Source organism: Anoplolepis gracilipes, chromosome 15 (assembly GCF_047496725.1).
Source record: "Anoplolepis gracilipes chromosome 15, ASM4749672v1, whole genome shotgun sequence".
Classification (NCBI taxonomy): domain Eukaryota; kingdom Metazoa; phylum Arthropoda; class Insecta; order Hymenoptera; family Formicidae; genus Anoplolepis; species Anoplolepis gracilipes.
The window spans coordinates 6,125,283-6,140,138 of NC_132984.1; the positions used below are offsets into that span (position 1 = coordinate 6,125,283).

Sequence of the window (14,856 nt, forward strand, 5' to 3'; positions counted from 1 at the left end):
CCAGTAAATTTGCCAACCATTCTCGTTTTTTATGTCCTTTGACATACACTCGAGAAGATGTATCTTTCAACGTCACAGCCTCAGTGATTAAACGTTTAGCCATGTAGTATGGAACGTTTCCATCTTCCCATTGCAGATTGTGATGTTTTTCAACCAACCATGCAACCTGAGATCTCTCAGACCTCGTGAGCAAACGGAATGGTGTAAGACTCGTAAAAATATAATGAGAGAGTACAGATCCCTTTGTCAAAATCACAATTTCTTTCACGATAAATTTTTTATCGATAATAAATCCTTGAAGATCCACAAACATTGGCACAACCATAATGAAGAGATATTAGCGAGAACTACGACGACGAACGACTGACGTTAATCATCGAGTATCGCAAGTTTTTATGTTATATGATCCGGTATGCGATTCTCCAATTTCGTTTACAGAAAAATTGAACGTTGGTTGGTTGGTTGGCTGATAAGACGAGCGTTCCTACTCGTGTTGATTCATGTAATTTTACGTACTACGTTCGTTAGAGGATTGTATTCGACAACGCGATCATGCAAAATGAGACAATAAGCGGTAGTGTTTGCCGGCACATTTTCTTTACAATCAAATTCTATTCTTACGTCTACGGTAGCATTTTTCACCGATTCGTTTTGTCGAGAACAATCGATGATTACAAACGGGCCGTAAAATAGAAACAGTGAGACGGTGAGGCTCGGTTCGAGGTACTCGTATCCGTAATAGTTTTTGCAGAAACGCGCGTACGTGTCGTATAGAATCGACCATCTGTTTTTATCGAAATCCAGATTCATATCGTCGTACGGATAACATTCCGAGTTCAGATAAAGTTTCACGTTTGTTAATTTGCAGTCGTCGAATTTACTCATATCCTCGAGCATAACATTCTTCCGACCTGTCTGCAGAGCAAAGATAACGTATCGTGGTTTCTCCAGCTGAGTCGCGGTCTTAATAGCCCACGAATGTTTGGTTGTACGCTGCAACAGCGGAAACTCGTACAGATCCCACGAGCGAAAACCCATGCTGAGGTAGTGTCCGCTTTCCAGAGCGCGCAGCATAGACAACTTCTTAATTTCACTCAACAGCACATGTGGCATTCGCCATTGTATCTTGAATATGTTGATCACAGGCTCCACCACCGAAGCTCCAACCAGACAATTGTTGTCATTGCGCGATCGTATTAAGATCAACTCGTGACGAGCGTTAATTACTATGCGTCTGTAATCCTCGCAAAATCCCAATAACATGTAGAGCGGTACGCAAAAATTAAAATGTCCATTTACAGTAGTTGGATCACTCCAGCCAGCATTTCTCATAATCACGCTTTTATCGGATGATATTGTTACATAGTTTTTGAGCATATTCGTTATTCCCACGTTTCTGTTACGATCAATCTCCACGCCATTGAGTTCGTATCGAATCTCGTCAAAAATGAATGCTACGCAATTATTTTGCAGTACCACATTAGATCCGTCAGTTGGATTGTTTATCTTCAATTCTCCCTCGATGTATAAGAAACTCTCGTACGGTAATGTATACAGATCCTGTTGTTGTATGGGTATTCTTATCTCGTCACTGTGTCCGAACGTTGTGTTGGCGAATGGGTTGTATGCGTGAGTCTCAATCTTGACGATGCGATCGTCAAAGATCGGTTCGTCCGCGATGTTGAGAATGTCAGTCATCGTTCAAATGTTTCGCACCGCGAATCCCAAAGATTGTAAAAACGCAACGTTTGATGCGTTCAATTTCTTTTTCTTAGCGCAAGATGATTGCGTATTAGCAAATCTCGATGTTGTTGTTGTTGTTGTTGTCGTCACGGGCGTCGTAAAAATTGTGTTGTCTCTCACGTCTTTCGATCCGTTCAGCACGAGCATCACACGCTAATTTTATCGCCGTCGTACATGCACTCTAATGGTGATCTCTTCTCCTCGAAAATCGAGTAATCGTCCTTCCTGATCGACAACGCGTAACGTTAAATCCGTAATGCTCCGTACGATGATCGGTAGGTAAATGATGTGCGCCGGTGTTTCCGATATCTTATATCCTGGTGGTACCCTCGGTGAAAATTCATGTATCGTATGAACGAGTTTACCGTTGTTGTACGCACCCGTGGTGACATTACATTCGACGCGGATAATGTTCACGTTGATAATGTTAATCGGCACGTCCGACTCGTACCATTTTCGCGGCTGCAGTATACGGTTCGAGAATCCTAGCAGCGATCCAATGTTGTTAGGCTTGCTAAAATTTATTCTATAGGCGCATTTGATCTCGCTCCGCATCGTATTGTAATTAGCGCGGAGCACTATCGGCCATTCTCCAGTCTCGAAGTCATCGTCGTCAGTTTGTTTTTTATCACCATCACGAACTGCGTGTTGCGAACGTTTTCGTGAAATTGTTTTTTTCAAAAATTCATGTATCGCTTGCAGCTCGTACGATCCCTCGTTACGATCCCTCGGGAATCGTAATTTCCGCATCGTCTTTGCCAAAGTAAAATTTATTATTCGAGGAATTCACGTTCGATATCGTGTGATAACTCTCAAAATCCGCTAGACCGAGTTCGTATTCACCATCGCTTAAATCTACGGTGGGCGAGTAATTTGCCGCGAGAACGCTGCTCTTCCCAGTCAGCGTGAATGTCATAGACATGTTGACCAAACTGTTTAACGAATACTAAATTAAATAGCGGAATGTATGTCTTTAAATTCGCGTGCATCGACCGCTCGGAAAAACTGCGAGCACAATAGAGCGTATAACAAGGAGAGTACGACGTGGTGTAAGAAGGAAATCGCTATAGACGTAGGACAAGGAGAGCATAATGGTGGGAAAAGGGCAGCGTTATAGACGTAGCACAAGGAGAGTATGATGTGTAAGGAAAGGAGAGAGAGAGAGAGAGAGAGAGAGAGCAAAGGAGAAGGCTGCAGTAAAAGAAATATAAACGTAACTTATTAAGATATTAAAAGTATTCTTGACACATTTCCAATAAACTATACATTTTGATTAAAAAATATATCAATGTAACTTATTATTATTATTATATAATATACAGGAAGAAGGATAGGATTTTATAAAGAAGATACATAGCGATATATATGTTTAATATATTAATTTTATTTAAATTCACATGCATCGACCGTTCGGAGAAACTGCAAGCACAATTGTCCGCAGATGCTTTGATTATAAGTTTGATAGGATGTATGATTATAATCTATTTTTGACACATTTAAATATCGTATCAATTCATTCGGCGGGCGAAGATTGCCAAAACTGTCAAAATATATAGCGCGATTCCCTCTCTTTGCATACGCTACCCAGTGAGTACCCGAGCCTTTAGCGTTATCCAAATTTATGATACCGCTCTCGTTTCGATATACACCACCGATCGGTAATGAGTCACGCATAAAAATGCCTCTAAAATACGGAATGCGCATACGTTTTGCTAGTTGCAGCAGTTGTACGTTGGTAGTTGCACCCTCTGGCATTTTTAGTGTCTCTTTGACGTTTTTTTTTTTTTCTTCTTCTTTCTCATTGAGATTCCTCGTCCGTATTTGTATGGCGCGAGATACAATCCGCGACCTTCCATGGCGCGATTGTGACGTAGCATCTCTTGAAACTGACGTTGCGTAGATTTTCCGTCGTTTACCATCTTCGCTACACCAGCCGCTCCACCAATCAGAGATCCGAGAGCACCCAACACTGGTAGAATCGGTAATACGCCTCCGCGTTTCGCTACCGGAAGTATTCGTTTTTTCGTAATCTTTTTCTTCGTCGACGACTTTTTCATCCCCATACCCATTTTCGTCTTTGCTTTCATGACCGTCCAAACGGCCGTGGCGGCTGCTCTTTCGCCAAAATTCGAATCTTTCGCGGTAATACGTTCTCGCGCCCTCGCAGCTAGTATACTATCCGCTACGTGTCGTTCGCCGAGGTTGTTGCTTCGCGAGTAAGCTAAATCGTGTTCGCGACACGCGACGTCTAATGGGTTGATGCCTCGATCGCCTCTAACCAATCGTTCTTGTAAACGAGTTCCCGGTCCGCAAAACTGATATCCAGGAATATGTAATTCGATAGGGAGTGCGTTTATCGCGCGATTCAACAGACCACAGCCTCTTACGGTTTTCGCTGACATTCGTAACAATCTTTTATCATCGGCGCTGGACCGTCAATGTGCGTTCGTTGCCACGGTCGATTGTAATGTTCGAAACAGCGACGATAGGTCTGAACCTCCGAATCAGCCTTTATATATTCCGGAAGTTTGTCCCACAGACGTTCCACGTAACGACCAAACTGTTTCAATAAAATAATCTTCGGTATATATTGCAACTGTTCTGAGGTAAGGTTGAGAATATCACAGTCATCCGACAGTGAAAGAAACATGTTTGACACTGAGCGGTTTCGATTTGATGCGCATCTATAAATAGGCTCTCCTCACCCTCCTCCTCCTCATAAAGTATCGTTAAGTCTAATTAGACAAGTCATGCGATTCGTGCTACAACCAAAGGTAATTAAAGTAACAAATTTTGACAATAGACTAATGCCTGAAAAAGAAATACACAAACATGGAAAAATGTTACCGAATACAATACGCGGTCTCATTTGCGGCCCTTTGAATTGCGGTAAAACTAACTTGTTGATAAGCTTGATAGAAAGTTCAAACGGCATATGCTTTGAAAATTTATACATATATTCAAAATCGCTTCAACAACCAAAATATCAATATTTAGAAAATTTACTATCATCGATAGATGAAATTGGTTACTTTACGTTCTCTAATAACAGCGATGTCATTTCATCGAGAGAGGCGCTTCCGAATTCGGTTTTTATCCTCGATGACGTGGCATGCGACAAGCAAGATACGATAAGAGAGTACTTCTCAATGGGTCGACACTCAAGCGTCGATTGTTTCTATCTCTGTCAAACGTATGCCAAGATACCCAAGCATCTTATACGCGACAATGCTAATCTGTTGATTTTATTTAAACAAGACGGTACAAACTTGCGACATGTGTACAACGATCATGTAAATACTGATATGTCGTACGATGATTTTAGCGCGTTATGCCAAAAATGTTGGCAGCACAAGTATGGATTTCTAGTAATTGACAAAGACAGTTCAATGAACAATGGACGTTACAGAAGAGGTTTTAATGAACTTGCGGTACCGTAAAATGATCAGTTGCTATCGAAACATTGACAGAGCAACGTCTACATAAAAAAAAAACATGAGTGATCGTGAAAAGATTGCGCGAAAAATTGTACAGACGAGCGAGTCAATTCGCAAAAAATATCACGCGTTAAAAACTGATAAAATTGAGGAAGATGTAGCGTTGGAGAAACAGTTTAAACCGATTAGCGAGCCTCTAAAACAGCTTGTTCAAAATACCATCGATGTAGAATCCGACGTATCGAAAATCGAGCCGTTCGATATACTCGAAAAAGACCATGTGGAAAAGAAAATTATTAAAGTTAAAAAACGACCAAGAATCTCATTGAATGATTTGAGCTCAAAGCAAAAACGATTAAACGTCTCATTAAATGATTTGCCGATAACTTCTACACCTAATCAAAGACGAACGATACCGGACACATCTACTCAGATAGAAATTGCGCAACCGCGTCAATTATCGTACGAGCAACCACCCGTCGACGAAATTTTTGAAACCACACCCGATTCGTTGGTTACGACGGTACAACGTGAATTGCAAACGTCCGCAGGTGTAAACATATTTCGAGAGCATTTAGGTCCACTCGGACAAAAATATATATTAACTGTTTTGAATCAAGATAAAGATAAAGCTATGGATTATGTGTACGGCATTAAGTTTTCTAACGATGGAATAATGCTCGGTGATAAACATTTTGACGTAGACAAAAATGATAATATAATTATTAATGAAGTAAAATATACGGGAACGCCTGGTCTCTATGAATTAATTTTCAAAAAAATCCCCGACGATGAAATATACACCGAAGATGATTTGCTTAAATATAAAAGTATATTATTAGCGACGAATGCGCATAAACGTGGGAACAAAGCACATAATAGTATTAGGGACTAAAGGATATAAGTATAAAAATGTAATTGCGCCGTTATTGTCTAGCAGAAAAGCTGGAAAGGGTATACTATCGCGCGCTATGACTCTAAACGACAATAAGATCGACTACGTGCATTGGAACGATCCAAACGAGTTGGTAGATCGTCTGCGATTACTGGATGCTTCGCGTCGAGCCGGTAACAATGCTCACGACAATGAAATCATGTCGATTATCGAAGAACTTCGCGAAGATGGTCTTATTATAAATTGAATGATGTATCGACAAAACTAATCAGTCGATCAGCGTCGCGTGACACTTTACGAAGCGTCGGAAAAAAAATGCCTATCAACAAATTTGGCTTATTCGATTCAAGAAATGATGCAACCGGTACAAACGGCTCTTGGGATAGATTGGTAAAAAGTTATGTGCACGAAAACGCTCTGTGTCGCGTCGTTACAGACTTCGATGCGAGGTCGCGTAAGATTCGTCGTGTAGCGCAACCTGAGGCTGACACCGATGCCGTCAACAAATTGTACGCGCAGTCCTGCGTTAAAAGATTAATGAATCGACAGAAAGAATCAGACGAGAAGCTTACTTCGCTTGAGAAGGACGTGCGAGCATTACAGATTGCGCTAAACAATCTTCAACGCGCGGCTAACGCTAACTCAGAGACGGCTATCAACCCGAATGAGCATCAGTGAACGGGTTAGGAGCGGCTATCGAACGGCTATCGAACAGCTACGAAGGATTATCGAACGGCTGCGAACAATTATCGAACCGCTACGAAGAATTACCGAACTGCTATCTAACTACAATGAGTGGCAGTGATAGTGAACGACCTAGCAGCAGCAGCAGCAGCAGCAACAACAACAACAGCCTCGAACGAGGCTATCAACATCTCAAGCAGGGCTGTGAACGAGGCTACGAACACGTTCTTCACGGCTACACTCAAGGTTACAAACAACTCAAGAACTCCTACGATCGTTCGAAAGACGTCTGTGAACGAGGCTACGAACGGGTCAAAAGCGGCTACGAACGAGTCAAAAACGACTGTGAAAAAGGCTGCGAACGGGTCAAGAACGATTTTCGAATGGGTGAAGGACGGCGGTGAACAACGCAAGAACGGATTAAGAACGGATCAGAAAACGTGAAAAAATAAAAAACATAGAAAAAACGGAACTTAAAGAACGGCTCTTAAAGGACGATAAACGAAAAATGAGTGATAAAAAAGCAAACAACAAACAACCATCGAGAAAAACTGACAAAGCAAAGAATCAACATAGTTTGGAGAGACGGCAGTTGGTAAACGAGCTGCACGCGCCAGTGAGAAAAAATTTTCCCCGAAGACACGTCATAGTGCGGGGATACGATGATCTGTGGCAAGCCGACATCGTCGAGATGCGTCCGTATGCTCGAGTCAACAAGGGATACAATTACATACTCACTGTTATCGATGTGTTGAGCAAGTATGCGTGGGTCGTACCGCTCAAGAGTAAAGGTGGAAACGAGACAACCGATGCGATTGCGGAGATAATTCGAGACGATGCGAGATGCCCGAAAAATTTTCAAACCGATCAAGGAAAAGAATTTTACAATGCAAATGTACAAAACCTCATGAAGAAACACGATATTAATCATTATTCGACATATTCCGTCATGAAAGCCTCGATCGTGAAACGCTTCAATCGTACTTTGAAGAATAAAATGTGGAAAATGTTTACGCTCAATGGAAACTACAAGTGGATCGACGAACTATCGAGACTCGTTGAAGAGTACAACACGCAAAAACATCGCACTATCGGTATGAGACCTGTCGATGTTACTCCAGCCGTCGCGGAGAAACTTTTACATACGGTGTACAGCAACGTAAAGATTGCGGCGCTGGCGAAATTTAAAATAGGCGATTCGGTGCGCGTGAGTAAATTCAAGACTTTATTCGAAAAAGGCTACACACCAAATTGGACCACCGAAGTGTTTGAAATTGTTAAGATACAGAAAACTAATCCCGTGACATATATATTAAAAGATTCGCGCGGAAATCCCGTCGCCGGTGGATTTTACGAATACGAACTACAACGCGTTGCTAATCCCGATATATATCTTGTGGAAAAGATATTGAAAAAGAGAGGGGATGAAGTTTTTGTGAAATGGTTGGGATTTGATAGTTCACGGAATTCTTGGATACATAAAAATAATGTATTGTAAAAATATAACAAATATTATATAAAGTTTACATATATAAATATATATAATATTCAAATATATACACTTTTTTTCTTTTTTACAACGGTATTCTGTAATGCCCCCATGGTAGCGTATCGATACTTTTAGGTATTATATACCGTTTATCATCGTGTGGACTTAGAGCAATTTTTTTCTGCCGCATGGTATATACTTTATGCATTTTTGATCTTATACTCGATTGCTGTCGCGTCATTTCAATTCCTTCGTTCAAACACTGCATGTAATCGTCAAATGTTATCGTTTTCGCGACGACGCTATTCTTGACACCTTTTACCTTTTTCGTATTCTTTTTACCATCTATTTTTAGCGCATACATTTTTGCTCTAAGCCCGACAAATTCTGTCATTATCATACCGTTGTTTTCATCCTTCATCAGACCCGGTACCTTTTTATTCACGAGCGGTATACCGTACGCATTGTCTATCGCATAGTCGCTCGTGTCGAACTTGCCGATGTCGCGCTTCATATTCTCGTACACGTCTTCGCACTCAATGTGATATATGAGACTATCCGTGTCGGTGTACATGACTTTACATTTTTCTTTATACATTGGAATCATGTAATCGTGATGAAATTCGTACAAACACATCTTGGATACATCAAGTATACACATACCTACATAGATTGGTTTGTAAAACTTCACCTCGAGTCTACGCAATTCCACAGCGATTAAATTTTCCGAAAAAACGCTCCTGCTATGAAAATTTGGTTTCGCGATCATTGCCTCTGCGCCGTACCTATTGTCCCATTTTGTTATAAGTTTAATATCTACGCGATTGCGCATATTTTCCATCGTTTTGCCGAAAACTGCGTTATTCATTAATTTGTATAAATTCTTTTCAAAATCATTTTTCGTCATTGTTCTAAATTGCGTGTTTAATTCAATATATGTACGTAACCATGGAGATTGCGCGAATTGTAATATGCGATGAATTTTTGTAACGCGAAGACCGTGTCGCGTACATTGCTGCAGATTGCGGTAGTGTATTACGTATCGTTTCTTATCGTATAAGGTTGCGAGCAACTTGTTCTCTCTCTTGCCGGGTGGTTTGTCACGCGTCGGACAAAACGGTAAGTCAGTATGCGCGTCGTGAAGATGTTGCGGGTACTCGAGATCGACTTCGAGGATATAGCCTGTAGGCGAATCGGACGCGATCGATGATAGATCAAAATTGTATATATTGTCGACCCATTGAAAACTAGCGTAAAGCAAAGGTTGACACATTGCCCATCCGTATAAATTATTTACATCGAAATACATTAGATACGATGACGGTTTCAATGGCTCGTATGACTGCATGTACTTGTTATTAGCATGCGCGTATCTGTTGGAACATTGACTCAAACCACCGCGTATACCTCGTTCTATAAATATTACCATATCGATGTCAGTGAGCAATTCAAACTTAATATTTGTATGCTTCAACATGGCATCCCACGTGTATCCGGGCAGAGTATAATAATGCGCAGGGTCGAACCCGTAACTCTTGATACAATTGTCACGAAAATTTTCAAAAACATCGCCTAATAACAAGACATCGATTTTTAAATATAGATCGCTATATTCGCCTAGCGTTCTAATGGAGAATCGGTTTCAAACAGTCTCGGCGTGCGCGTAATCGCTCTCGGATACTGTATCATCGGTCAAGGAACTGTAAAATAATTCGCGCGGAGGTAAACATGTATCGTGCAATTTATCTACACAATCGATATATTCGTACGGAAAGACACCTTTTCGTGTTAACAGATCAAAGTCTTCTACCTGCAAATTTTGATATTCAGATTGTAAAATTTTTAATTTATCTTTACTGAGAAAAGATGCTAATTTGTTGAGACTTGTTGTGAGAAATTTAAAAGAATCGATGAAACGTAATTTAATGTGATTTCGCGAATTGTCTTCCGTAAGTTTAACATCTTTCGTAAATATTTTTATAACGTATTTTTTTTTAGTTATCGGAAGTAGATCGATTCTTCCTTCGAACGCTGTAGCTATTTCCTCGATTATAAAATGTGAATCGTAACCGGATAAATTGTGGAAAATAATTGGAATATAAAAAGATTCCTTATAATTTAGATTGCAATTTGAATGCGCGGGACCTCTGTACCGCCCAGTGAGGTGGCAATGATCGTGTACGCGCGTATCGTCTTCCACGAATGGTTTCTCACATATGTGACATTGAATAGCGCTGTTAAACTTTTCCAATTCTTCACGCGTCAAATTTATCATGGGAAGATTTGTAGATAAAATTGTTTTCACGCTCGTTGCTAAATTTTTTAATTCTTCAGCAAACCATGCGACGCAATTGGCTTCGCGACGAGAATGATACGCGGACAACGAATTATCGTACGAGCAATGTACATAATAAGCGATACTAAACACTTGATGATGCTGGTATAAATTTTTTTCTGCTTCTTCTTCTTTGTACGTCTTTCTCAAAACACATTCCAGGTCGGCATACACGACGAAAGGAACCTGCTCCTTCCTGTTATAGTTGTTAAAAGCGAGCCACTTATCTTTATCGCTCGGTAATCGAATAGCGCAATCATTCATCTTCCCGCAGTCTACAGTATGTGACTGTAGTTTCTCATTCGAATAAAAATAATGTAGACATCTATAAAAGAGAAATAATAATTATATATTTATTTTGAAAAAAAATCAATAATATTAAATATACATACCGATCACAGATATATTTTTGTCCATTGTGTTTATTGAGTTGCGAACTCACGAGTCGCGATAAATTCTTGATCCACGCGAAATGTCCGATATCTTGCGCATCTTGAATGTAGAGCAAATTGGCGTGCTTGTCCCTCTTTTGCTCCGAAAGACGAATAGGAACAATATTTTCGTTTTCGATGGTATACACATTGATTGAAATATTGTTGTTAATTTCAAACTTTTTAATTTGATTAAGAGTCACTGGAAACTCAATGTCTCGAAGATTTAGCACATCCGTGTAACGCGGGTACGATAATTCTCGTTCAACCCTTCTTTCAGCGGGATACATAGCAGCAGTCACTGCCCATGCAAAACATGCATTGTCTTTGGATCGCACGTTAACTATCGCTCGCTTCATCATTATCTTTCGCGGTAATATAATATGACATCCCGCACGCATAGGATTATATTTATTTATATTTACAGTCAAATTAAGTATACGCGATAATGCCCACCCACTATCTCGTTCTTGAAATTCTTCGAGAGATGCTAAAGTGGGCTCGATAACACGTTGCTCGTACCATTCGCGTAAATCAGATGTACGAAATAGTTCACAGTTTTTTGTACTTACACTTTTATCGTCGTGCTTTTCACCCGCCACAAACTCACCGTTAAACATAGTATTCACTTTCACACTGCAGTGTGTTTCGATAGCGTCTCGCACATGTTCGAGCACGATATCACTCGCGTCTTCGAGAAACTAGCGAGGTTCGATATAATTGCTATTGATTATCGCACCAGTCGATATACGGTTCTCGAACGCTGTATCAATTTCTCGCCAAAATAGTGCAGCTTGATGCGCGCTGTGTCCGGCACCCGCGTGTACGAAACGTTTGCGCAACGCATTTTTCAGTCCTTCGAGTCGCGCGATCTTTGCGATCAACAATTGTCGATATCCGATCGATATTCGCGGTCGTTTAATTCGACTCTGCTCTTCCAACGACTTGATATAATCATCGCATCGCACCTCCCACGCAAAGTACTCCTCCACCGAATTTATCAAGGTGGATTGTTGCGTTAAAACCTGCTCCATTTTTTTTACATATAAGGTACACTCGTGCAAGCTTCGACAATAATGGCGAGATGTGACTCTCTGTTCTGATTTATATCTAATCGTTATATTCTTTTCACGTTGCGAAAACGTTATTCTTTCGTATAAACATCCGTCATTTCTATATTATCACGTCTCTTTATCTCACGCATATTTCGTGGTAATGTAATATAATATGACATCCTCTACGCATAGGATTATATTTATTATTTATAATCAAATTAAATATATATGATAATGCCCACCCACTATGCGACACGTTATTCTTTAGCGCAAACATTCGTACTGTCGGCGCGTTATTCTTTAGCGCAAACATTCGTACCGTCGACGGTCTGTTTATGTTATCATTTAGCCAAAAATTTTATCTCACGCTTTGTCGTATACATTTGTAACCGAATATTTCAATCGTCGTATACATTTGATTAGATTTCATCATACGGCGGCCACACACGGCGCTCGAGAAAGCACGTGGAGACGCGATTTTAATAATTTCTAGCAGCCTTACATTGGCGCTTGCAAAATTACGTCACAAATACTCCCCTCCTCATTACGTTTTGCGATATTACAAATTGATCGCAGTACTTTCAATAGTTTAGTATCGCATCAGTTGTCCGTGCATAAGGTTGTGCTAAAAAAAAAATGTGCTCTACAAAAGAAACCAGCAAGATGAATTTTTACATTCCGATTGAGAACGGTGAAATTCAATCAAAGAACATGTAAGTTTCAATTATTTTCTAAATATTATTTCCTAAAAATTATTTTCTAAATATTATTTTTTAATATATTTTAATATTTTATATAGCGTTTCATCTCGTCGTGCGGTTTGCATACTTGGAAGAAGGTATATCTTAACCCCGACATCTTACAAATATTTGGAGATTGGAATAAGCGTTGGAGCTATGTCGTATGTCGAATTGGTGACAACCGAGGTAATCGATTAGTATTGCCTATCGTACTCTGGCACTCATTGATGCAGAAACGTGCAGACATTGAACGACATGTACAATCGACTGAAAGTCAACCATTATAGATCTGTGATCTATCTATCCAAATGATCGTATTAAACGGATCAAGAATTATTAAATTAACATTATCTAATAAGTCTTTGTATATGCAACCTCAAACATTATTACATTTATTCGATTTTGAAGATTGCATCGATCATATGCATTCATGGTTGTGTCAAAATACACATTTCGTGAATGAAAAATTTAAACAATTTTGTAACGTCTTGCAACGAAACAATATTACTGATGTAAATGATGCTGTGAAAGCGATTCGCGAGAGTGACGCGTTCGATAGCGGATCACTCGTAGATTGCGAATTGTTGGCGTGTGCTATAAATGATATACTTTATGATACTTGTAACAAATAAAAAATTATTATTAACATTAATGTTTCTATTAACACTATTTTATTCTACGACTCTTCCTCCTCCTCCTCCTCGCGCTCTCTTAGTCTCAGTCAAACAAAGACGTTTACCTCTCATAGGATCATATGCATAGTCTATTTAAAAAGAGATACTCTATTTAGAGAGAGAGATGAGATATGGGATCTCGTATATATATTTGAGATAAATGCGCGTGGGCTATCGCACCGTCTCTCTCTACCACGTTGCGGACGTCTATCGCACCGTCTCCCTCTACCACGTTGCGAACGTCTATCGCACCGTCTCCCTCTACCACGTTGCGGACGTCTATCGAACCGTCTCCCTCTACCACGTTGCGAACGTAATTATTTATTGCAAATATACATTATGAATAAACAGAGTGGGGTGATTATTTTATCTATAACAGTTGACATTCCTCTCTCTCACCGTCAGACCTCCGCAGTCAGTCGGAGAGGACACTCCCTCCACGTGCGGAACCATATGTATGCGCCCCCCCCCTCCCCTCTCAATCAGGGGGTGTTTGGTACCACCCTCCTCCCCTTAATCTGGGAGGGGGGGTGGCATTTGGTACCTCCCCCCCCAGATTGAGAGGGACATTTGCCCCCCCCCGGTCAGTGCGGGGGGCGAGGTACCTCGCCTCGTCCTCCCCCGCTTACCTCACCCCCCCTCAGATCCCTGGATTAGAACTCTCTTATTATACCTACTATTATTTAAAAGTGTTATATTATTAGCTAACAATTTATCATAAAAACATGTTTAAAATGTTTATAAAACGCACATTTAAATAAATATTTAAAAATATTAATTTTATGTTTTTTGCTTACTAAAAGTAAATCAAATATTTTATTAAGCATACATTAATCAATAGTAATCTTATTTGAATAAAAATAAATCTAATTGTAATAAATTGTCTTCTATAATTTTATTATAAACCATTAATAAAATTACGTTATATATCGTTGTTTTAATAATATTATTTAATGTTATTTAATATTGTAATTGTAACATATTCATGTAATTTATATATATATCCTATATGTATATGTTGGACATATACATATATTTAATTACAGTGTGTGTGCGTGCGTGCGTGTGTGTGTGTGTGTGTGTGTGTGTGTGTGTGTGTGTGTGTGTGTGTGTGTGTATGATAGACAATTTTATATTAAATATATAAAAAATATATTAAGTGCAAAGTACAAATTGATCGATGTTGAATTTATTGCATATTTTATGTACATATTAAAATTAATTTATCTATTAAACATTTCTTTTGCAACTTTAAGGTCGGTATTTATAGTCCGATCTTATATTTAAGATCGTCTTAAGATCCTGTTCAACCAAATTCAATCAAATAGCCGCATAGTATCATTTTATTGGTTGAACGAGATCTTAAGACGATC

At 39.6% G+C, this 14,856-nt stretch overlaps 1 protein-coding gene and 1 pseudogene across 1 annotated transcript; both read right to left on the minus strand.

The window, feature by feature from the left end:
• Positions 1-8,276: 8,276 nt before the first annotated feature.
• LOC140673967 (uncharacterized) lies at positions 8,277-9,473 on the minus strand. The gene has a single exon (XM_072907237.1). The coding sequence runs from the start codon at positions 9,153-9,155 to the stop codon at positions 8,334-8,336; it is 822 nt and encodes a 273-aa protein (XP_072763338.1). The 5' UTR covers positions 9,156-9,473; the 3' UTR covers positions 8,277-8,333.
• Positions 9,474-10,485: 1,012 nt separating this feature from the next.
• LOC140673869 (uncharacterized) lies at positions 10,486-12,211 on the minus strand (annotated as a pseudogene).
• Positions 12,212-14,856: the final 2,645 nt, after the last annotated feature.